The 24,177-nt window shown below is 49.1% G+C and overlaps 1 protein-coding gene across 1 annotated transcript in view; it reads left to right on the top strand.

The window, feature by feature from the left end:
- LOC133132565 (gamma-aminobutyric acid receptor subunit alpha-3-like) overlaps positions 1-24,177 on the top strand; it is a 133,914-nt gene that overhangs the window by 67,420 nt on the left and 42,317 nt on the right. The window contains exon 5 of the mRNA XM_061248047.1: positions 13,766-13,986. Coding sequence (XP_061104031.1) covers positions 13,766-13,986 — 221 coding nt within the window. The remainder of the gene's footprint in view (positions 1-13,765; positions 13,987-24,177) is intronic.

The raw sequence follows: 24,177 nt of genomic DNA on the forward strand, positions 1-24,177 counted from the left end.
TAATATTCAGCTGACAGTGCTGTGTGGTTTTGAGTGATTTTGAGGTCCATATTTGACAGGCTAATTGGCCTGTTGCGCGGTGTTGCTCTTTCCTGTCTGCTGCTCGCTGTTTTGTTTTGCCTTCGCTGATGCACCTGATTTCAGCTGGTCGTTTACAGACCGCGTGACGTGACGGAATGCTTTGAGACGTTGTGTGAGCTTTGAATTTGAATTAAAGATACTCTTTTCTAACCAGGTCTGTTCCAATATGGGTACACTACAAAATGCAGGCTTCAAAGAAAGGGTCTTTAGTTGTATATGTTACTGGCAAATGCCCCCTTCTCCCATATGGGGAGAGGTAGGCTGGCTTACTTTTCCGTATGTAAATAAGGAAAATACCACCCACTGGCTTTACATACTTGATTTTAGTTAATCTATCGTAAATGGATTTTATTTAATCTATCATGAAAAGATTTTTTTTTTTCTTCCCAGGAGGTGATTTAATTTAGCAGAAAGCTCTTTAGCCCTGCCAGCTCTGTATACCCCCTGCAGCCTGCGATGTGCCTACTGTACCGCTCTATATACCCCCCCAGCCTGCTGTACCAGCTCTATATACCCCCCAGCCTGCTGTACCAGCTCTATATACCCCCCCAGCCTGCTGTACCAGCTCTATATACCCCCCAGCCTGCTGTACCAGCCTGCTGTACCTCTATATACCCCTACTGTACCACTCTATATACCCCCCCAGCCTGCTGCACCAGCTCTATATACCCCCCCCAGCCTGCTGTACCAGCTCTATATACCCCTACTGTACTGCTCTATATACCCCTACTGCACCAGCTCTATATACCCCTACTGTACCACTCTATATACCCCTACTGCACCAGCTCTATATACCCCCCCAGCCTGCTGTACCAGCTCTATATACCCCTACTGTACTGCTCTATATACCCCTACTGCACCAGCTCTATATACCCCTACTGTACTAGCTCTATATACCCCTACTGTACCAACTCTATATACCCCCCCAGCCTGCTGTACCAGCTCTATATACCCCTACTGCACCAGCTCTATATACCCCCCAGCCTACTGTACCAGCTCTATATACCCCCCAGCCTACTGTACCAGCTCTATATACTGCCCAGCCTACTGTACCAGCTCTATATACCCCCCCAGCCTACTGTACCAGCTCTATATACCCCTACTGTACCAGCTCTATATACCCCCCAGCCTACTGTACCAGCTCTATATACCCCCCAGCCTACTGTACCAGCTCTATATACCCCTACTGCACCAGCTCTATATACCCCCCAGCCTACTGTACCAGCTCTATATACCCCCCAGCCTACTGTACCAGCTCTATATACCCCCCAGCCTACTGTACCAGCTCTATATACCCCCCAGCCTACTGTACCAGCTCTATATACTGCCCAGGCTGCGATGGGCCTGCTGTACCAGCTGTTCTTCGAGTGCCCCTCAGAAACTAGCATGAAAATCTGAAACTCTTCCATACTCAATTTACATAACTGATCCTAACCTGTGTCAGATCAAGGAAAGTTTCTTTCTCGAAAGCTCTGTATACCCCCTGCAGCCTGCGATGTGCCTACTGTACCGCTGTATATACCCCCCCAGCCTGCTGTACCAGCTCTATATACCCCTACTGTACTGCTCTATATACCCCTACTGCACCAGCTCTATATACCCCTACTGTACCACTCTATATACCCCTACTGTACCACTCTATATACCCCTACTGCACCAGCTCTATATACCCCTACTGTACTGCTCTATATACCCCTACTGCACCAGCTCTATATACCCCTACTGTACCACTCTATATACCCCTACTGCACCAGCTCTATATACCCCTACTGCACCAGCTCTATATACCCCTACTGTACCAGCTCTATATACCCCCCCAGCCTACTGTACCAGCTCTATATACCCCTACTGTACCAACTCTGTATACCCCTACTGTACCAGCTCTATATACCCCCCCAGCCTACTGTACCAGCTCTATATACCCCTACTGTACCAGCTCTATATACCCCTACTGTACCAGCTCTATATACCCCTACTGTACCAGCTCTATATACCCCCCCAGCCTACTGTACCAGCTCTATATACCCCTACTGTACCAGCTCCATATACCCCTACTGTACCAGCTCCATATACCCCTACTGCACCAGCTCTATATACCCCTACTGTACCAGCTCTATATACCCCTACTGTACCAGCTCTATATACCCCTACTGCACCAGCTCTATATACCCCTACTGTACCAGCTCTATATACCCTACTGTACCAGCTCTATATACCCCTACTGTACCAGCTCTATATACCCCTACTGTACCAGCTCTATATACCCCTACTGTACCAGCTCTATATACCCCTACTGTACCCGCTCTATATACCCCTACTGTACCAGCTCTATATACCCCTACTGTACCAGCTCTATATACCCCCCCAGCCTACTGTACCAGCTCTATATACCCCTACTGTACCAGCTCTATATACCCCTACTGTACCAGCTCTATATACCCCCCCAGCCTGCTGAACCACCCCTATATACCCCTACTGCACCAGCTCTATATACCCCTACTGTACCAGCTCTATATACCCCTACTGCACCAGCTCTATATGCCCCTACTGTACCAACTCTATATACCCCTACTGTACCAGCTCTATATACCCCTACTGTACCAGCTGTATATACCCCTACTGTACCAGCTCTATATACCCCTACTGTACCAGCTCTATATACCCCCCCAGCCTACTGTACCAGCTCTATATACCCCTACTGTACCAGCTCTATATACCCCCCCAGCCTACTGTACCAGCTCTATATACCCCTACTGTACCAGCTCTATATACCCCTACTGTACCACTCTATATACCCCTACTGTACTGCTCTATATACCCCTACTGTACCAGCTCTATATACCCCCCAGCCTACTGCACCAGCTCTATATACCCCTACTGTACCACTCTATATACCCCTACTGCACCAGCTCTATATACCCCTACTGTACCAGCTCTATATACCCCCCAGCCTACTGCACCAGCTCTATATACCCCTACTGTACCACTCTATATACCCCTACTGTACCAGCTCTATATACCCCCCAGCTTACTGTACCAGCTCTATATACCCCCCAGCCTACTGTACCAGCTCTATATACCCCCCAGCCTACTGTACCAGCTCTATATACCCCCCAGCCTACTGTACCAGCTCTATATACCCCCCAGCCTACTGTACCAGCTCTATATACTGCCCAGGCTGCGATGGGCCTGCTGTACCAGCTGTTCTTCGAGTGCCCCTCAGAAACTAGCATGAAAATCTGAAACTCTTCCATACTCAATTTACATAACTGATCCTAACCTGTGTCAGATCAAGGAAAGTTTCTTTCTCGAAAGCTCTGTATACCCCCTGCAGCCTGCGATGTGCCTACTGTACCGCTGTATATACCCCCCCAGCCTGCTGTACCAGCTCTATATACCCCTACTGTACTGCTCTATATACCCCTACTGCACCAGCTCTATATACCCCTACTGTACCACTCTATATACCCCTACTGTACCACTCTATATACCCCTACTGCACCAGCTCTATATACCCCTACTGTACTGCTCTATATACCCCTACTGCACCAGCTCTATATACCCCTACTGTACCACTCTATATACCCCTACTGCACCAGCTCTATATACCCCTACTGCACCAGCTCTATATACCCCTACTGTACCACTCTATATACCCCTACTGTACCAGCTCTATATACCCCCCCAGCCTACTGTACCAGCTCTATATACCCCTACTGTACCAGCTCTATATACCCCCCCAGCCTACTGTACCAGCTCTATATACCCCTACTGTACCAGCTCTATATACCCCTACTGTACCAGCTCTATATTCCCCTACTGTACCAGCTCTATATACCCCCCCAGCCTACTGTACCAGCTCTATATACCCCTACTGTACCAGCTCTATATACCCCTACTGTACCAGCTCCATATACCCCTACTGCACCAGCTCTATATACCCCTACTGTACCAGCTCTATATACCCCTACTGTACCAGCTCTATATACCCCTACTGCACCAGCTCTATATACCCCTACTGTACCAGCTCTATATACCCTACTGTACCAGCTCTATATACCCCTACTGTACCAGCTCTATATACCCCTACTGTACCAGCTCTATATACCCCTACTGTACCAGCTCTATATACCCCTACTGTACCCGCTCTATATACCCCTACTGTACCAGCTCTATATACCCCTACTGTACCAGCTCTATATACCCCCCCAGCCTACTGTACCAGCTCTATATACCCCTACTGTACCAGCTCTATATACCCCTACTGTACCAGCTCTATATACCCCCCCAGCCTGCTGTACCACCCCTATATACCCCTACTGCACCAGCTCTATATACCCCTACTGTACCAGCTCTATATACCCCTACTGCACCAGCTCTATATGCCCCTACTGTACCAACTCTATATACCCCTACTGTACCAGCTCTATATACCCCTACTGTACCAGCTCTATATACCCCTACTGTACCAGCTGTATATACCCCTACTGTACCAGCTCTATATACCCCTACTGTACCAGCTCTATATACCCCCCCAGCCTACTGTACCAGCTCTATATACCCCTACTGTACCAGCTCTATATACCCCCCCAGCCTACTGTACCAGCTCTATATACCCCTACTGTACCAGCTCTATATACCCCTACTGTACCACTCTATATACCCCTACTGTACTAGCTCTATATACCCCTACTGTACTAGCTCTATATACCCCTACTGCACCAGCTCTATATACCCCTACTGCACCAGCTCTATATACCCCTACTGTACCAGCTCTATATACCCCCCAGCCTACTGTCCCAGCTCTATATACCCCTACTGTACCAGCTCTATATACCCCCCCAGCCTACTGTACCACTCTATATACCCCTACTGCACCAGCTCTATATACCCCTATTGCACCAGCTCTATATACCCCTACTGTACCAGCTCTATATACCCCTACGGCACCAGCTCTATATACCCCTACTGTACCAGCTCTATATACCCCTACTGTACCAACTCTATATACCCCTACTGTACCAGCTCTATATACCCCTACTGTACCAGCTCTATATACCCCTACTGTACCAGCTCTATATACCCCTACTGTACCAGCTCTATATACCCCTACTGCACCAGCTCTATATACCCCTACTGCACCAGCTCTATATACCCCTACTGTACCAGCTCTATATACCCCTACTGTACCACCCCTATATACCCCTACTGTACCAGCTCTATATACCCCCCCAGCCTACTGTACCAGCTCTATATACCCCTACTGTACCAGCTCTATATACCCCTACTGTACCAGCTCTATATACCCCTACTGTACCAGCTCTATATACCCTACTGTACCAGCTCTATATACCCCTACTGTACCAGCTCTATATACCCCTACTGTACCAGCTCTATATACCCCTACTGTACCAGCTCTATATACCCCTACTGCACCAGCTCTATATACCCCTACTGTACCAGCTCTATATACCCCTACTGTACCAGCTCTATATACCCCTACTGTACCAGCTCTATATACCCCTACTGCACCAGCTCTATATACCCCTACTGTACCAGCTCTATATACCCCTACTGTACCAGCTCTATATACCCCTACTGCACCAGCTCTATATACCCCTACTGCACCAGCTCTATATACCCCTACTGCACCAGCTCTATATACCCCTACTGTACCAGCTCTATATACCCCTACTGCACCGGCTCTATATACCCCTACTGCACCGGCTCTATATACCCCTACTGCACCAGCTCTATATACCCCTACTGAACCACTCTATATACCCCTACTGTACCAGCTCTATATGCCCCTACTGTACCAACTCTATATACCCCTACTGCACCAGCTCTATATACCCCCCAGCCTACTGTACCAGCTCTATATACCCCTACTGTACCAGCTCTATATACCCCCCAGCCTACTGTACCAGCTCTATATACCCCTACTGTACCAGCTCTATATACCCCTACTGCACCAGCTCTATATACCCCTACTGTACCAGCTCTATATACCCCCCAGCCTACTGTACCAGCTCTATATACCCCTACTGCACCAGCTCTATATACCCCTACTGTACCAGCTCTATATACCCCCCAGCCTACTGCACCAGCTCTATATACCCCTACTGTACCACTCTATATACCCCTACTGTACCAGCTCTATATACCCCCCAGCCTACTGTACCAGCTCTATATACCCCCCAGCCTACTGTACCAGCTCTATATACCCCTACTGTACTGCTCTATATACCCCTACTGTACCAGCTCTATATACCCCCCAGCCTACTGCACCAGCTCTATATACCCCTACTGTACCACTCTATATACCCCTACTGCACCAGCTCTATATACCCCTACTGTACCAGCTCTATATACCCCCCAGCCTACTGCACCAGCTCTATATACCCCTACTGTACCACTCTATATACCCCTACTGTACCAGCTCTATATACCCCCCAGCTTACTGTACCAGCTCTATATACCCCCCAGCCTACTGTACCAGCTCTATATACCCCCCAGCCTACTGTACCAGCTCTATATACCCCCCAGCCTACTGTACCAGCTCTATATACCCCCCAGCCTACTGTACCAGCTCTATATACTGCCCAGGCTGCGATGGGCCTGCTGTACCAGCTGTTCTTCGAGTGCCCCTCAGAAACTAGCATGAAAATCTGAAACTCTTCCATACTCAATTTACATAACTGATCCTAACCTGTGTCAGATCAAGGAAAGTTTCTTTCTCGAAAGCTCTGTATACCCCCTGCAGCCTGCGATGTGCCTACTGTACCGCTGTATATACCCCCCCAGCCTGCTGTACCAGCTCTATATACCCCTACTGTACTGCTCTATATACCCCTACTGCACCAGCTCTATATACCCCTACTGTACCACTCTATATACCCCTACTGTACCACTCTATATACCCCTACTGCACCAGCTCTATATACCCCTACTGTACTGCTCTATATACCCCTACTGCACCAGCTCTATATACCCCTACTGTACCACTCTATATACCCCTACTGCACCAGCTCTATATACCCCTACTGCACCAGCTCTATATACCCCTACTGTACCAGCTCTATATACCCCCCCAGCCTACTGTACCAGCTCTATATACCCCTACTGTACCAACTCTGTATACCCCTACTGTACCAGCTCTATATACCCCCCCAGCCTACTGTACCAGCTCTATATACCCCTACTGTACCAGCTCTATATACCCCTACTGTACCAGCTCTATATACCCCTACTGTACCAGCTCTATATACCCCCCCAGCCTACTGTACCAGCTCTATATACCCCTACTGTACCAGCTCCATATACCCCTACTGTACCAGCTCCATATACCCCTACTGCACCAGCTCTATATACCCCTACTGTACCAGCTCTATATACCCCTACTGTACCAGCTCTATATACCCCTACTGCACCAGCTCTATATACCCCTACTGTACCAGCTCTATATACCCTACTGTACCAGCTCTATATACCCCTACTGTACCAGCTCTATATACCCCTACTGTACCAGCTCTATATACCCCTACTGTACCCGCTCTATATACCCCTACTGTACCAGCTCTATATACCCCTACTGTACCAGCTCTATATACCCCCCCAGCCTACTGTACCAGCTCTATATACCCCTACTGTACCAGCTCTATATACCCCTACTGTACCAGCTCTATATACCCCCCCAGCCTGCTGAACCACCCCTATATACCCCTACTGCACCAGCTCTATATACCCCTACTGTACCAGCTCTATATACCCCTACTGCACCAGCTCTATATGCCCCTACTGTACCAACTCTATATACCCCTACTGTACCAGCTCTATATACCCCTACTGTACCAGCTGTATATACCCCTACTGTACCAGCTCTATATACCCCTACTGTACCAGCTCTATATACCCCCCCAGCCTACTGTACCAGCTCTATATACCCCTACTGTACCAGCTCTATATACCCCCCCAGCCTACTGTACCAGCTCTATATACCCCTACTGTACCAGCTCTATATACCCCTACTGTACCACTCTATATACCCCTACTGTACTGCTCTATATACCCCTACTGTACCAGCTCTATATACCCCCCAGCCTACTGCACCAGCTCTATATACCCCTACTGTACCACTCTATATACCCCTACTGCACCAGCTCTATATACCCCTACTGTACCAGCTCTATATACCCCCCAGCCTACTGCACCAGCTCTATATACCCCTACTGTACCACTCTATATACCCCTACTGTACCAGCTCTATATACCCCCCAGCTTACTGTACCAGCTCTATATACCCCCCAGCCTACTGTACCAGCTCTATATACCCCCCAGCCTACTGTACCAGCTCTATATACCCCCCAGCCTACTGTACCAGCTCTATATACCCCCCAGCCTACTGTACCAGCTCTATATACTGCCCAGGCTGCGATGGGCCTGCTGTACCAGCTGTTCTTCGAGTGCCCCTCAGAAACTAGCATGAAAATCTGAAACTCTTCCATACTCAATTTACATAACTGATCCTAACCTGTGTCAGATCAAGGAAAGTTTCTTTCTCGAAAGCTCTGTATACCCCCTGCAGCCTGCGATGTGCCTACTGTACCGCTGTATATACCCCCCCAGCCTGCTGTACCAGCTCTATATACCCCTACTGTACTGCTCTATATACCCCTACTGCACCAGCTCTATATACCCCTACTGTACCACTCTATATACCCCTACTGTACCACTCTATATACCCCTACTGCACCAGCTCTATATACCCCTACTGTACTGCTCTATATACCCCTACTGCACCAGCTCTATATACCCCTACTGTACCACTCTATATACCCCTACTGCACCAGCTCTATATACCCCTACTGCACCAGCTCTATATACCCCTACTGTACCACTCTATATACCCCTACTGTACCAGCTCTATATACCCCCCCAGCCTACTGTACCAGCTCTATATACCCCTACTGTACCAGCTCTATATACCCCCCCAGCCTACTGTACCAGCTCTATATACCCCTACTGTACCAGCTCTATATACCCCTACTGTACCAGCTCTATATTCCCCTACTGTACCAGCTCTATATACCCCCCCAGCCTACTGTACCAGCTCTATATACCCCTACTGTACCAGCTCTATATACCCCTACTGTACCAGCTCCATATACCCCTACTGCACCAGCTCTATATACCCCTACTGTACCAGCTCTATATACCCCTACTGTACCAGCTCTATATACCCCTACTGCACCAGCTCTATATACCCCTACTGTACCAGCTCTATATACCCTACTGTACCAGCTCTATATACCCCTACTGTACCAGCTCTATATACCCCTACTGTACCAGCTCTATATACCCCTACTGTACCAGCTCTATATACCCCTACTGTACCCGCTCTATATACCCCTACTGTACCAGCTCTATATACCCCTACTGTACCAGCTCTATATACCCCCCCAGCCTACTGTACCAGCTCTATATACCCCTACTGTACCAGCTCTATATACCCCTACTGTACCAGCTCTATATACCCCCCCAGCCTGCTGTACCACCCCTATATACCCCTACTGCACCAGCTCTATATACCCCTACTGTACCAGCTCTATATACCCCTACTGCACCAGCTCTATATGCCCCTACTGTACCAACTCTATATACCCCTACTGTACCAGCTCTATATACCCCTACTGTACCAGCTCTATATACCCCTACTGTACCAGCTGTATATACCCCTACTGTACCAGCTCTATATACCCCTACTGTACCAGCTCTATATACCCCCCCAGCCTACTGTACCAGCTCTATATACCCCTACTGTACCAGCTCTATATACCCCCCCAGCCTACTGTACCAGCTCTATATACCCCTACTGTACCAGCTCTATATACCCCTACTGTACCACTCTATATACCCCTACTGTACTAGCTCTATATACCCCTACTGTACTAGCTCTATATACCCCTACTGCACCAGCTCTATATACCCCTACTGCACCAGCTCTATATACCCCTACTGTACCAGCTCTATATACCCCCCAGCCTACTGTCCCAGCTCTATATACCCCTACTGTACCAGCTCTATATACCCCCCCAGCCTACTGTACCACTCTATATACCCCTACTGCACCAGCTCTATATACCCCTATTGCACCAGCTCTATATACCCCTACTGTACCAGCTCTATATACCCCTACGGCACCAGCTCTATATACCCCTACTGTACCAGCTCTATATACCCCTACTGTACCAACTCTATATACCCCTACTGTACCAGCTCTATATACCCCTACTGTACCAGCTCTATATACCCCTACTGTACCAGCTCTATATACCCCTACTGTACCAGCTCTATATACCCCTACTGCACCAGCTCTATATACCCCTACTGCACCAGCTCTATATACCCCTACTGTACCAGCTCTATATACCCCTACTGTACCACCCCTATATACCCCTACTGTACCAGCTCTATATACCCCCCCAGCCTACTGTACCAGCTCTATATACCCCTACTGTACCAGCTCTATATACCCCTACTGTACCAGCTCTATATACCCCTACTGTACCAGCTCTATATACCCTACTGTACCAGCTCTATATACCCCTACTGTACCAGCTCTATATACCCCTACTGTACCAGCTCTATATACCCCTACTGTACCAGCTCTATATACCCCTACTGCACCAGCTCTATATACCCCTACTGTACCAGCTCTATATACCCCTACTGTACCAGCTCTATATACCCCTACTGTACCAGCTCTATATACCCCTACTGCACCAGCTCTATATACCCCTACTGTACCAGCTCTATATACCCCTACTGTACCAGCTCTATATACCCCTACTGCACCAGCTCTATATACCCCTACTGCACCAGCTCTATATACCCCTACTGCACCAGCTCTATATACCCCTACTGTACCAGCTCTATATACCCCTACTGCACCAGCTCTATATACCCCTACTGCACCGGCTCTATATACCCCTACTGCACCAGCTCTATATACCCCTACTGAACCACTCTATATACCCCTACTGTACCAGCTCTATATGCCCCTACTGTACCAACTCTATATACCCCTACTGCACCAGCTCTATATACCCCCCAGCCTACTGTACCAGCTCTATATACCCCTACTGTACCAGCTCTATATACCCCCCAGCCTACTGTACCAGCTCTATATACCCCTACTGTACCAGCTCTATATACCCCTACTGCACCAGCTCTATATACCCCTACTGTACCAGCTCTATATACCCCCCAGCCTACTGTACCAGCTCTATATACCCCTACTGCACCAGCTCTATATACCCCTACTGTACCAGCTCTATATACCCCCCAGCCTACTGCACCAGCTCTATATACCCCTACTGTACCACTCTATATACCCCTACTGTACCAGCTCTATATACCCCCCAGCCTACTGTACCAGCTCTATATACCCCCCAGCCTACTGTACCAGCTCTATATACCCCTACTGTACTGCTCTATATACCCCTACTGTACCAGCTCTATATACCCCCCAGCCTACTGCACCAGCTCTATATACCCCTACTGTACCACTCTATATACCCCTACTGCACCAGCTCTATATACCCCTACTGTACCAGCTCTATATACCCCCCAGCCTACTGCACCAGCTCTATATACCCCTACTGTACCACTCTATATACCCCTACTGTACCAGCTCTATATACCCCCCAGCTTACTGTACCAGCTCTATATACCCCCCAGCCTACTGTACCAGCTCTATATACCCCCCAGCCTACTGTACCAGCTCTATATACCCCCCAGCCTACTGTACCAGCTCTATATACCCCCCAGCCTACTGTACCAGCTCTATATACTGCCCAGGCTGCGATGGGCCTGCTGTACCAGCTGTTCTTCGAGTGCCCCTCAGAAACTAGCATGAAAATCTGAAACTCTTCCATACTCAATTTACATAACTGATCCTAACCTGTGTCAGATCAAGGAAAGTTTCTTTCTCGAAATGGAGGGTGGAGATATTTCAGCAATCTAAAAGTCTCACCTGAGAAATAAAATTAATTCTGTCATTTTGCTGTGAGAAAACAGGCTTCTTTGGTGACGAGAATGAGACCGGGGTTTATTGAGGCTAATTGAGGTTGAGGTTGATGCGTCTGATAAAAAAACCAGATTTTGCAGGAATGTCAGACCACAAATATTACCGCTGTTGTTTTTGAAAATGTGCAGGACATGTGAAATGAGGGGAGCATTCATGAGTAAAGATGTGCGGCAGTTGAATAGGCCGTGGGCTCGTTCTCGTCTGAAGGCAGATGAGGAATCGTCTCTTGTCGCGGCTTGGCGGGACTGCATGAGCGATCGCTCTGAAGCGCACGTCCGCACTCACTGGTCACAAATCATCACCCTCGCTGGAGTGTGAGGCTGAAGGGTGCCTTGAGGAGTCTGCATTAAGCAGCAGGCTGTTTCTCTGAACTCAAACCCAGGATAAATTATTCAGGAATATTTAGAGAAATCTCGCAGTCTGTCTTCCAGAGGCTAGGAAAGGACAACAGTTGGTCGCGGGGCGAAGTAGCATTTTCAGTAAAATCGTTAGTGCGCCTTGCCCTTTTTAACATTTTGAGATAAGTAGTTCAGTTCATTTATAATTTAAATGAAAAGTGTATTTGATTCGTAACTAAGTAGACGTACCCCCAATCACTAAAAAGGTGTAGATCATTATGATTAATATTGCAAAAAGAATATTGAACAACCTGTGCTCCTTCAGCTATTTAACAAAATGCAATCAATGTTTCCACAGCCTGATGAAGACATTTCATTTTATTAATTTAATTATGGAGCAAAGACCCGCACTCTGCTCCTTTTCAATCAGAGGAGCCGGTGTGTGATGACGTTCCCGCTCAGAGGAGCGGTGTGTGATGGCGTTCCCGCTCAGAGGAGCCGGTGTGTGATGGCGTTCCCGTTCAGAGGAGCCGGTGTGTGATGGCGTTCCCGTTCAGAGGAGCCGGTGTGTTATGGCGTTCCCGTTCAGAGGAGCCGGTGTGTGATGGCGTTCCCGTTCAGAGGAGCCGGTGTGTTATGACGTTCCCGCTCAGAGGAGCCGGTGTGTTATGGCGTTCCCTCTCAGAGGAGCGGTGTGTGACGGCGTTCCCGCTCAGAGGAGCCAGTGTGTGATGGTGTCTGGCGTTCCCGCTCAGAGGAGCCGGTGTGTGATGGCGTTCCCGCTCAGAGGAGCAGTGTGTGATGGCGTTCCCGCTCAGAGGAGCGGTGTGTGATGGCGTTCCCGCTCAGAGGAGCCGGTGTGTGATGGCGTTCCCGCTCAGAGGAGCCGGTGTGTTATGGCGTTCCCGCTCAGAGGAGCGGTGTGTGATGGCGTTCCCGCTCAGAGGAGCCGGTGTGTGATGGCGTTCCCGCTCAGAGGAGCCGGTGTGTGATGGCGTTCCCGCTCAGAGGAGCGGTGTGTGATGGCGTTCCCGCTCAGAGGAGCGGCTGTGTGATGGCGTTCCCGCTCAGAGGAGCCGGTGTGTGATGGTGTCTGACGTTCCTGCTCAGAGGAGCGGTGTGTGATGGCGTTCCTGCTCAGAGGAGCGGTGTGTGATGGCGTTCCCGCTCAGAGGAGCGGTGTGTGATGGCGTTCCCGCTCAGAGGAGCGGTGTGTGATGGCGTCTGACGTTCCCGTGACTCTGCTCTGTTGCAGGAGTACACGATCGACGTGTTCTTCCGCCAGAGCTGGAGAGATGAGCGGCTGAAGTTTGACGGGCCCATGCACGTCCTCCCGCTCAACAACCTGCTGGCCAGCAAGATCTGGACCCCTGACACCTTCTTCCACAACGGGAAGAAGTCCGTCGCCCACAACATGACCACTCCCAACAAACTCCTGCGTCTGGTGGACAACGGCACCCTGCTATACACCATGAGGTGAGCCCCCCTCCAACATCCCACAATGCACTGCTCTACACCATGAGGTGAGCCCCCCTCCAACATCCCACAATGCACTGCTCTACACCATGAGGTGAGCCCCTCCAACATCACTCCCACAATGCACTGCTCTACACCATGAGGTAAGCCCCCCTCCAACATCCCACAATGCACTGCTCTACACCATGAGGTGAGCCCCCCTCCAACATCCCACAATGCACTGCTCTACACCATGAGGTGAGCCCCCCTCCAACATCCCACAATGCACTGCTCTACACCATGAGGTGAGCTCCCACAATGCACTGCTCTACACCAGGTGAGCCCCCGCCCCCCCAACATCACTCCTACAATGCACTGCTCTGTGTTTCGCAGAACAGGATCGTCTGAATAAGGCTGGTATGGCAGGACTCCAGGAGATCAGGCATATTTTCTCTCAGTGAAAGTGTTTTTAAGTTAGATACTTGGCCCCAATGGGACAGGGGGGAGTTCAGGCCTGAGGTGTTTTTAATGGATGAAGGTGGACCTGGGTCAGGCGTGTGGGCCTGCAATGAATCTGCACTGACTCTGTGGCACTGACTCTGCATTCAATCTGCACTGACTCTGTTGTACTATCTCTGTGCTACTGACTCTGTTGTACTATCTCTGTGCTACTGACTCTGTTGTACTATCTCTGTGCTACTGACTCTGTTGTACTATCTCTGTGCTACTGACTCTGTTGTACTATCTGTGTGGTACTGACTCTGTTGTACTATCTGTGTGGTACTGACTCTGTTGTACTATCTGTGTGCTACTGACTCTGTTGTACTATCTCTGTGCTACTGACTCTGTTGTACTATCTCTGTGCTACTGACTCTGTTGTACTATCTCTGTGCTACTGACTCTGTTGTACTATCTGTGTGGTACTGACTCTGTTGTACTATCTGTGTGGTACTGACTCTGTTGTACTATCTCTGTGGTACTGACTCTGTTGTACTATCTCTGTGGTACTGACTCTGTTATACTATCTCTGTGGTACTGACTCTGTTGTACTAACTGTGGTACTGACTCTGTTGTACTAACTCTGTGGTACTGACTCTGTTGTACTATCTGTGTGGCACTGACTCTGTTGTACTTGCTCAGGTGTTTGACGGCTGTTGAATGGTTGCTGCATTAGATAGGAGATATCAGAGATAATGCCCCCAGCAGTCAGACAGGAATCCGGGGAGGAGGTAGCTTTGGTGTGTGGGGGTGGGGAATGGAGGTCTTGCAGGTGTGTTCCATAACAGTACACCATAGAAATGAGTTCACACTTCAGGCAGAAGTACTCAGGAAGGGTGTAGCAGGATTGGTCCCACTGTAATTGGAGTACTGTACACTCAGTGAGCACTTTATTAGGTATTTATTAGACTTATTTTTCTTCTGCTGCTGTAGCCTATCCACTTAGAGGTTTGACGTGTTGTGTGGTCAGAGATGCTCTTCTGCATAACACTGTTGTAATGTGTGGTTATTTGCGTTACTGTCACCTTCCTGTCAGCTTTGACCAGTCTGGCCCTTCTCCTCTGACCTCTCTCATTAACAAGGCGTTTCTGCAAGCAGAACTGCTGCTCACTGGATGATTTTTGTTTTTGTACCATTCTCTGCAATCTCTAGAGATTGTTGCACATGAACATCCCAGGAGATCAGCAGGTTCTGAGATACTCAAATACTCAAACCATCCTGTGTGGCACCAACAATCATTCCACAATCACATTTCTTCCCTATTCTGATATTTGCTCTGAGAAACAGGTCGACCATGTCTGGATGCTTTTATGCATTTAGTTGCTGTCACATGGTTGGCTGATTAAATATTTACATTAACAAGCTGGTGTACCTAATAAAGTGATCACTGTGTGTATGTTCGGAGTTTTTATTCTCATTGTCCATGAAACAAACTGAAGCACAACCCAACCCCCACCCTACCATTTCTGCTCAAAGGTATCGTCAGCGTTTTACTATGTTCCCTGCAAACCAACAACTGTATTTCCCAGAAAAATAAAAATACTTTCTATGTAGAATTCCTCAGGCCATCTCATTCTGCAGTGGCTTGTGAAACAGAAAGATTCCAAAGAAAACTGTTTTTTTTTTGTACTTTATCGCTGACGTAGTTTAAACACTTAAACGGAGCTCCCATGAATAGCTGTCTAATGTAGCATTAGCACTGGCTAGCGATGAAGAGCCTCTAACGAGCTGAGCCTCTAACGAGCTGAACAACCCTAACGAGGAGTCGGAGTTGGGGCGGGACCGCTCAGTCCGTGGTGTTCTGGCGGCGGTTCTGCCCTGGAGAATGTCGAGGCTACGTTCCTCCACGGTAATCAAAACGGCATTTTACTGTGAGCGGATCTGAAATATTACAGTACACTTTATTCGGCAGACGCTTTTATCCGAAGCGACGCACAATAGCTGCATACCGATGGTCACTACAGCCACCGCGGAGCAGGTTGGATAAGGATGGGAACGCGTTGTCTACAGCCCCGAATATCAAGTCTAAAGCACGTGGTATGAGAAAGTGCGGCCGTTCAGCTCGTAGCTGCGTGTTTTCGTGAGACACACTGAGCGCTGTTTCTGTGCACAGTGTCAGCCCCTGTAGTGGTTATACTTCTGTCCCTGTGGAGCATTGTGATAAATATATATTTTAAAAAACAGTGTAGTGCCTTTCGCTGGGACCGCACCTCCGCCCGCCCCCCCCGTTCTAATCTCAGCGCTCACCGTGGAATGTAGCACCTAATGCATTTCTTTCCATGTCAGTAACGGTAACACTCGGCAGAAATGCAATCTGCAGGAGTAAGCACTTCTACTGAGCCACCAGGCCGTACGCAGGAGAAATCAATATGCTCAAGACACAGAAGAAGAAGAAGAGGCGCGATTCGATGTGCGTGTGCATGTGTGCGTGTGTGTGTGTGTGTGGGGGGGGGGGGGGGGGGGGGGGCTGTGTGTGTGTGTGCGTGTGTGTCTTTGTGTGGGGATGTGTGTGTGCATGTGTATCTGTGTGTGTGTATGAGTATGTGTGTGTGTGTGTGTATGTGTGTGGGGCTGTGTGTGTGTGTGTGTGTATGTGTGTGGGGCTGTGTGTGTGTGTGTGTGAGTATGTGTGTATGTGTGTGTGTGTGTGTGTGTGGGGCTATGTGTGTGTGTGTGTGTGTGTGGGGCTATGTGTGTGTGTGTGTGTGTGTGTGGGGCTATGTGTGTGTGTGTGTGTGTGTGTGTGTGTGGGGGGTTATGTGTGTGTGTGTGTGTGTGTGTGTGTGAGTGTGTGGGGCTGTGTATGTGTGTGGGGCTGTGTGTGTGTGTGTGAGTATGTGTGTATGTGTGTGTGTGTGTGTGGGGCTATGTGTGTGTGTGTGGGGCTATGTGTGTGTGGGGTTATGTGTGTGTGTGTGTGTGGGGCAGTGTGGAGACTCACTAGCACCACTGTGGGTGGCTCCGGTCGGTATAGGTTATTCTGACCCGATTTCCATGTAAAGTCAATGGTACAACTGTGGTCAAAATATGAGGTCAATAATTTCCCACAAAATAAAATTGTAAATAGTGTTTTTCTTTGTCTATTGCCTCCCTATGTGCCAATTCCTTTAAGTTATTGTGTTATTAGTACCATATTGGCTCTGGCTCCAAACTGAAGAACATGCCGGCGCCGGTAAACTTGACTTCTCAGCCTTGAGAAGGCTTTTTCACACGCAGTCTGTGGGTGACGTAACGGGCACTGCGGTCCGTGCTGTTCTGCGGTCTGGGTCTCAGACAGGGAGCGAAGCCCGGAGCTTCTGCGCTCACAGCTGCCCACACTCTTATTAGAGCGTAACACACTCCCCTGACACGCTGCCGCCAGACAGCTGCGTGTGTGTGTGTGTGTGTGTGTGTGTGTGTGTGTGTGTGTGTGTGTGTGTGTGTGTGTGTGAGAAACAGTGTGTCTGCGCTAACTGTTTACGAGGCTGTGATAAAAATAAAATAAGTGAATCATCAGAACGGTTTGAAGAGGACAAGCAAGCTGTCTGTTTCTGCAGGTGTTTCTGTGCTGTCATCATGTTCCTTTCTGATCACCCACTCTCTTTAACTCCCTGCCTGACTGTTCCTTTCTGTTCCTCATTCTCTTTACCTCACTGCTTGACTGTTCCTTTCTGTTCCTCCATTCTCTTTACCTCACTGCCCTTCTGTTCCTTTCTGTTCCTCCACTCTCTTTACCTCCTGCCCTACTGTTCCTTTCGGTTCCTCTACTCTCTTCACCTCCCTACTCTACTGTTCCTTTCTGTTCATCTACTCTCTTCACCTCCCTACTCTACTGTTCCTTTCTGTTCCTCCACTCTCTTTACCTCCTGCCCTACTGTTCCTTTCGGTTCCTCTACTCTCTTCACCTCCCTACTCTACTGTTCCTTTCTGTTCATCTACTCTCTTCACCTCCCTACTCTACTGTTCCTTTCTGTTCCTCCACTCTCTTTACCTCCTGCCATACTGTTCCTTTCTGTTCTCCCACTCTCTTTACCTCCCTGCTCTACTGTTCCTTTCTGTTCCTCTACTCTCTTTACCTCCCTGCCTGACTGTTCCTTTCTGTTCCTCTACTCTCTTCACCTCCCTACTCTACTGTTCCTTTCTGTTCCTCCACGCTCTTTACCTCCCTCCATACTGTTCCTTTCTGTTCTCCCACTCTCTTTACCTCCCTGCTCTACTGTTCCTTTCTGTTCCTTTACTCTCTTTACCTCCCTGCTCTACTGTTCCTTTCTGTTCCTCTAGTCTCTTTACCTCCTGCCCTTCTGTTCCTTTCTGTTCCTCCACTCTCTTTACCTCCTGCCCTTCTGTTCCTTTCTGTTCCTCCACTCTCTTCACCTCCTGCCCTTCTGTTCCTTTCTGTTCCTCCACTCTCTTCACCTCCTGCCCAACCAGAGCAGCAGCGAAATTAACTGCGTTTGTGAGGAAAAACTCTGGCTTGCATTCATTCCAGAGTCACGGATAAATTTTCCTTGAGTCACTCATTGATTTAAGAGGGAATGTTAGCTTGGTGCTATTGAACGTGTTCTAAGCCATTGATTTTGGCCTGTTTTGAATATTGAAGACAGTTTAATTATTCAGAGCTTTTTAACAGACATGTCTCGGAGCCGAAGCAGCAGCTCCAGTAGCAGGCGTTAATGGATCAGACGCACATGTTGCTGATTGGCCACTGGGTGGCGCTATAGCAGTGAATTGAAATGTCAACATTTTTAACTGGTCACCACATTATAGTGCAGGCACACATCTGGGGTGCTGGATTTGGCTTTCTGCAGAGAACACATTTGTCTTTTGGACCTTTACAGTGTGTTTTAGCAAATATTTTTAATTTAATGAAAAATCTTAACATCTACTTCATCAATTAACCGATTTGCATAAAATGCGGTCTAGTATGGTCAGGAAATTTCTAGGTGAAAAATTATTCCTGCAGAGTTTTCATACACAAATTATGCAAATTCTGTTAATTCATTCTAGACTTGGTATGACTTGGGTCCAATATGTGATCATTTTGGATTCAAATACTTTTCTCCACTTAAGTGAGCTTGTTTTCTTTTTGGAACCTATGAAATATTCGTCCTCTTGGTTGGCTCAGTTGCACCAGGCAAGATCAGCCGAGCACAGGAAAGTATTTTAATCCAAAATAATGACGTATTTGGCTTGCAACCTGTATCAGTTGTAGGACAGATCAGTCAGTCTGAAAAACCCCCAAAAAAATTTGAACACTGTTGATCCTAAGCTACGTTTGTCCAAGCTGGAAGATTGTGTGAATCCTATTACTGACATTGTTCCCATTTGTCTGATTGTGGCCTCTTCAGATTTGGATACTCCACAGAGGTCAAGGGTCACGCGGGTCAGTGAAGCAGCATGGCACGCTCCGATTGGCCACTACGGCACTATAAATATATATAGTTTCCTATATTTACAGATCCCCAACTCCTGAGCGCATTGTTGTCCAGACACAAATCTAGTGCCACCTCATCCCGACTCTCACAGAGAACCTTTGCAGTGAGCTTACAGTGTTGAATTCATGAAAAATACTTTCAGGACATCTCCTCCTAGAGTCATTGAGGGTTTTTCATTAAACTCCGAGTAAAATAGTCGGTGGACCCTTCTATTTAAAAGCTTCGAGGAGAAAGATTAAGGCTTCATTGTGCGGATGTGGTATTTGTGTATAGGTGATGTAAACGACTGCAATTTACTGCAGGCTTTATTGGCTGGGAGCCATCAGCAGGTTATAGGGCGCGTGGGTCTGAACACAATGAGACATCTCTGGTGTTGACTGGAGCGCTTGCTGTTGTGTTCATTATTATTCACTGCTGTGTCTGCGGGGAAGTGTACCCTACAGCCCCCTGACAGTGTGGGGTACAGCCCCCCACACAGAGCTGACAGTGTGGGGTACAGCCCCCCACACAGAGCTGACAGTGTGGGGTACAGCCCCCCACACAGAGCTGACAGTGTGGGGTACAGCCCCTCACACAGAGCTGACAGTGTGGGGTACAGCCCCCCACACAGAGCTGACAGTGTGGGGTACAGCCCCTCACACAGAGCTGAGAGTGTGGGGTACAGAGCTGACAGTGTGGGGTACAGTGTGGGGTACAGAGCTGACGGTGTGGGGTACAGAGCTGACAGTGTGGGGTACAGAGCTGACAGTGTGGGGTACAGTGTGGGGTACAGAGCTGACAGTGTGGGGTACAGAGCTGACAGTGTGGGGTACAGTGTGGGGTACAGAGCTGACAGTGTGGGGTACAGTGTGGGGTACAGAGCTGACAGTGTGGGGTACAGTGTGGGGTACAGAGCTGACAGTGTGGGCTAGCGGCTGTGGCTAAGCTGCACACATGCTCAGTGCTGATGAGAGGGATGCGATTCCCACACGGAGGGCTGATGATTAATTGCGGCCCTGCTGAACAGGCGTGTGTTCGGAGCGAGGCTGTGTGTGACTGAGGCCCTGTTGAACAGGCGTGTGTTCGGAGCGAGGCTGTGTGTGATTGAGGCCCCGTTGAACAGGCGTGCGTTCGGAGCGAGGCTGTGTGTGTACGGCAGATTAAGCATTCCATTCATTCCCCTCATTTGCATGGGAGCAGATAAGTAGGACTCATTTTGTGGAGAGTGACTTTCTGTCGAGTCGAGCGCTGTGCATCCTGGACAACTCAGGGATTGTTAGGCGTAATCAAAATGGCCGCCGTGCGTCGGCCAGGAGCGGCTCAACGTCGGCGGGATTTTTAGGGGGAGTCTCCCTCCTTCCCCGTGAAGTGTTTTGGGAATGTAAATATAATCGATTGCGATGATTATTTTTGGCACGTGGTACCCGCCGTGAGCACAGAGCTGAAGCCCTCTCTCTGCTCCACTTTCTCCGTGCGCTGCTCCTTTTGAAAAATGTAATTGAAAGAATAAAACAAGTGTTCTCTCAGTGAGTTAGCTTTTTAATCTTTAATTTGTTCAGTTGCCTCCCCCCCCCCCCACCCCGGAGGGGGCACACTGGCATCGCGTGTATGTCACCTGTCACTGTGAGTTTACCGAAGCGAATCGGGTTAAGGATGCACTGGCAGCCGTTCTCCTGGGAGATGAACGCTCAACCTTCTGTTTACAAGCCTTCTCCGCGTCGCCCGCCCCCCTGCCCACCCCCGTATCTCCTGAACGTGGAGACTCCCTGCGGAGCGCGCCCATATGCAGCCCGCGCACGGCACTGTGAGAGGAGCCACAGAGCGCTGTTTGATACACACGGTGCATTATTAATGCGGTGTGGTTTACAGGTCAGCTGAGAAAGGCAGGGGTCTGTACACTGGGGGGGGGGGGGGGCGTTCCCAATCCCCGATTGCCCAACCCCCTCCCAGGCTGCTTGTAGAAGTTGTTGTTAGACTGTGATTGGCTGGGACATGCGTAGCTGTGGTTTGTGAGACTGTGATTGGCTGGTCCATACATAACTGTGGTTTGTTAGACTGTGATTGGCTGGGACATACATAACTGTGGTTTGTTAGACTGTGATTGGCTGGTCCATACATGATCTATGGCGTTGATCAGAGATGGTGGAGGTGATCTATGGCGTTGATCAGAGATGGTGGAGGTGATCTATGGTGTTGATCAGAGGTGGTGGAGGTGATCTATGGTGTTGATCAGAGATGGTGGAGGTGATCTATGGTGTTGATCAGAGATGGTGGAGGTGATCTATGGTGTTGATCAGAGATGGTGGAGGTGATCTATGGCGTTGATCAGAGATGGAGGTGATCTATGGTGTTGATCAGAGATGGTGGAGGTGATCTATGGTGTTGATCAGAGGTGGTGGAGGTGATCTATGGCGTTGATCAGAGATGGTGGAGGTGATCTCCTGCGTTGATCCGCGGATGCCTCCTCTGACAGGGCTCCTGATGGATGTGGAGCTGACCCCTCCCACCTCAGCCCTGATTGGTTTGTTCAGTCTGAACATCTACGTGTAGGTGTGCGTGTGCCACGAGAGAGGGACGTTCTTTTCTCTAACATCACTTCATCTTTGTACACGTCTGATTTGTCGTATTCCAGTTCAGTGCGCTGTTAGATATGAAAGCAGCGCTAAGAATACTCTGCCCGACCCCGGGCGGACGTGGGTTCAGATAGTGCGATGCCCCTGTGGAGAGATGCCGTTCTCTCCCATACTGCACGCTGCTCCTCGCCCAGAGGGCCGAGGGGGAATCTGTGTGATGACGTCCGTGCTCCCTCTCCACTTCCCCCCATTACCAGATATCCCTGAAATTAAAGCAGACATTCCGCACTTTAACCTCACGCTCAGTGTCCTATTCACGTTCAGTGTGCTGGAGTACAGAAGACAGCAAATACAACACTGTCCCAATACGTGTGCGTCTTCTAACTGTGTGTGTGTGTGTGTGTGTGTGTGTGTGTGTGTGGATGAGTGCCTGCGCTTGTAGTGTGTGAGTGAGAGTGTGTGTCTGTGTGTGTGTGTGAGCGAGAGAGAATGTGTGTGTGTGTATTAGTGCTTGCGTGTGTGCATTTGTATGTATGTGTGTGTGTGAGAGAGCGGGAGAGGGAGAGGGAGAGAATGTACTCTGTGAACCGTTTAGGACGTGGTTATATTTTCCTCCACTCGCGTGTTTGTACGGGGGTTTGGGAGGGCAGACAGCTCAGAGCTGTCTCAGTGTGGTGTAACTCAGCCAGCACACTCCAAATGACTGTTTTTTATTACTGCCTTATCTCCAGAGAGAGGGAGCAATCATTTCAGAGCTGTTTAAAGTTGGGTCCTGCTGAATAACGTGGACCTCGCCCACATTCTCTGGCTGGGATCTGAAGAGCAGGGCTCTGTGCTGCTCTGCCGTGTCCTGAAGCTATGACCGGGTCACAGTGAACCCAACCTTAATCCCGCTGCTGTTTCTAATGTTCCTGTGTTCAGGCTTCTACGGAGTCAGTCAGTATACGTCTGCATTCCCAGCGGACTGGGTTTTGCACCGGTCAGTCGAATAACCAGGAAAAGGATAAATCATAATGTACTTCCAGTGCTGACAAATAGATACACTTATTGGTGGGAAAAGGCTAGCATTGCTGGGCCAATTGGCCTGTTCTTGTCATTGTGTTCTGTTAAATACCTGAGTTTATTTAAAAAAAAGAACTGAGTTCATTAAACAGGAAGGAACAGCAGTCCCTGAGCCCAGGGTCTGTCATCTGACTCTGTGATACAGGGCGTGTAGCTGACTCTGTGATACAGGGCATGTAGCAGACTGTGATACAGGGCGTGTAGCAGACTCTGTGATACAGGGCGTGTAGCAGACTGTGATACAGGGCGTGTAGCTGACTCTGTGATACAGGGCGTGTAGCTGACTCTGTGATACAGGGCGTGTAGCAGACTCTGTGATACAGGGCGTGTAGCTGACTCTGTGATACAGGGCGTGTAGCTGACTCTGTGATACAGGGCGTGTAGCTGACTCTGTGATACAGGGCGTGTAGCTGACTCTGTGATACAGGGCGTGTAGCAGACTCTGTGATACAGGGCGTGTAGCTGACTCTGTGATACAGGGCGTGTAGCTGACTCTGTGATACAGGGCGTGTAGCTGACTCTGTGATACAGGGCGTGTAGCAGACTCTGTGATACAGGGCGTGGAGCAGACTCTGTGATACAGGGCGTGTAGCAGACGCTGTGATACAGGGCGTGTAGCAGACTCTGTGATACAGGGCGTGTAGCAGACTCTGTGATACAGGGCGTGTAGCTGACTGTGATACAGG

This window comes from Conger conger, chromosome 7 (genome assembly GCF_963514075.1).
Source record: "Conger conger chromosome 7, fConCon1.1, whole genome shotgun sequence".
Taxonomy (NCBI): Eukaryota; Metazoa; Chordata; class Actinopteri; order Anguilliformes; family Congridae; genus Conger; species Conger conger.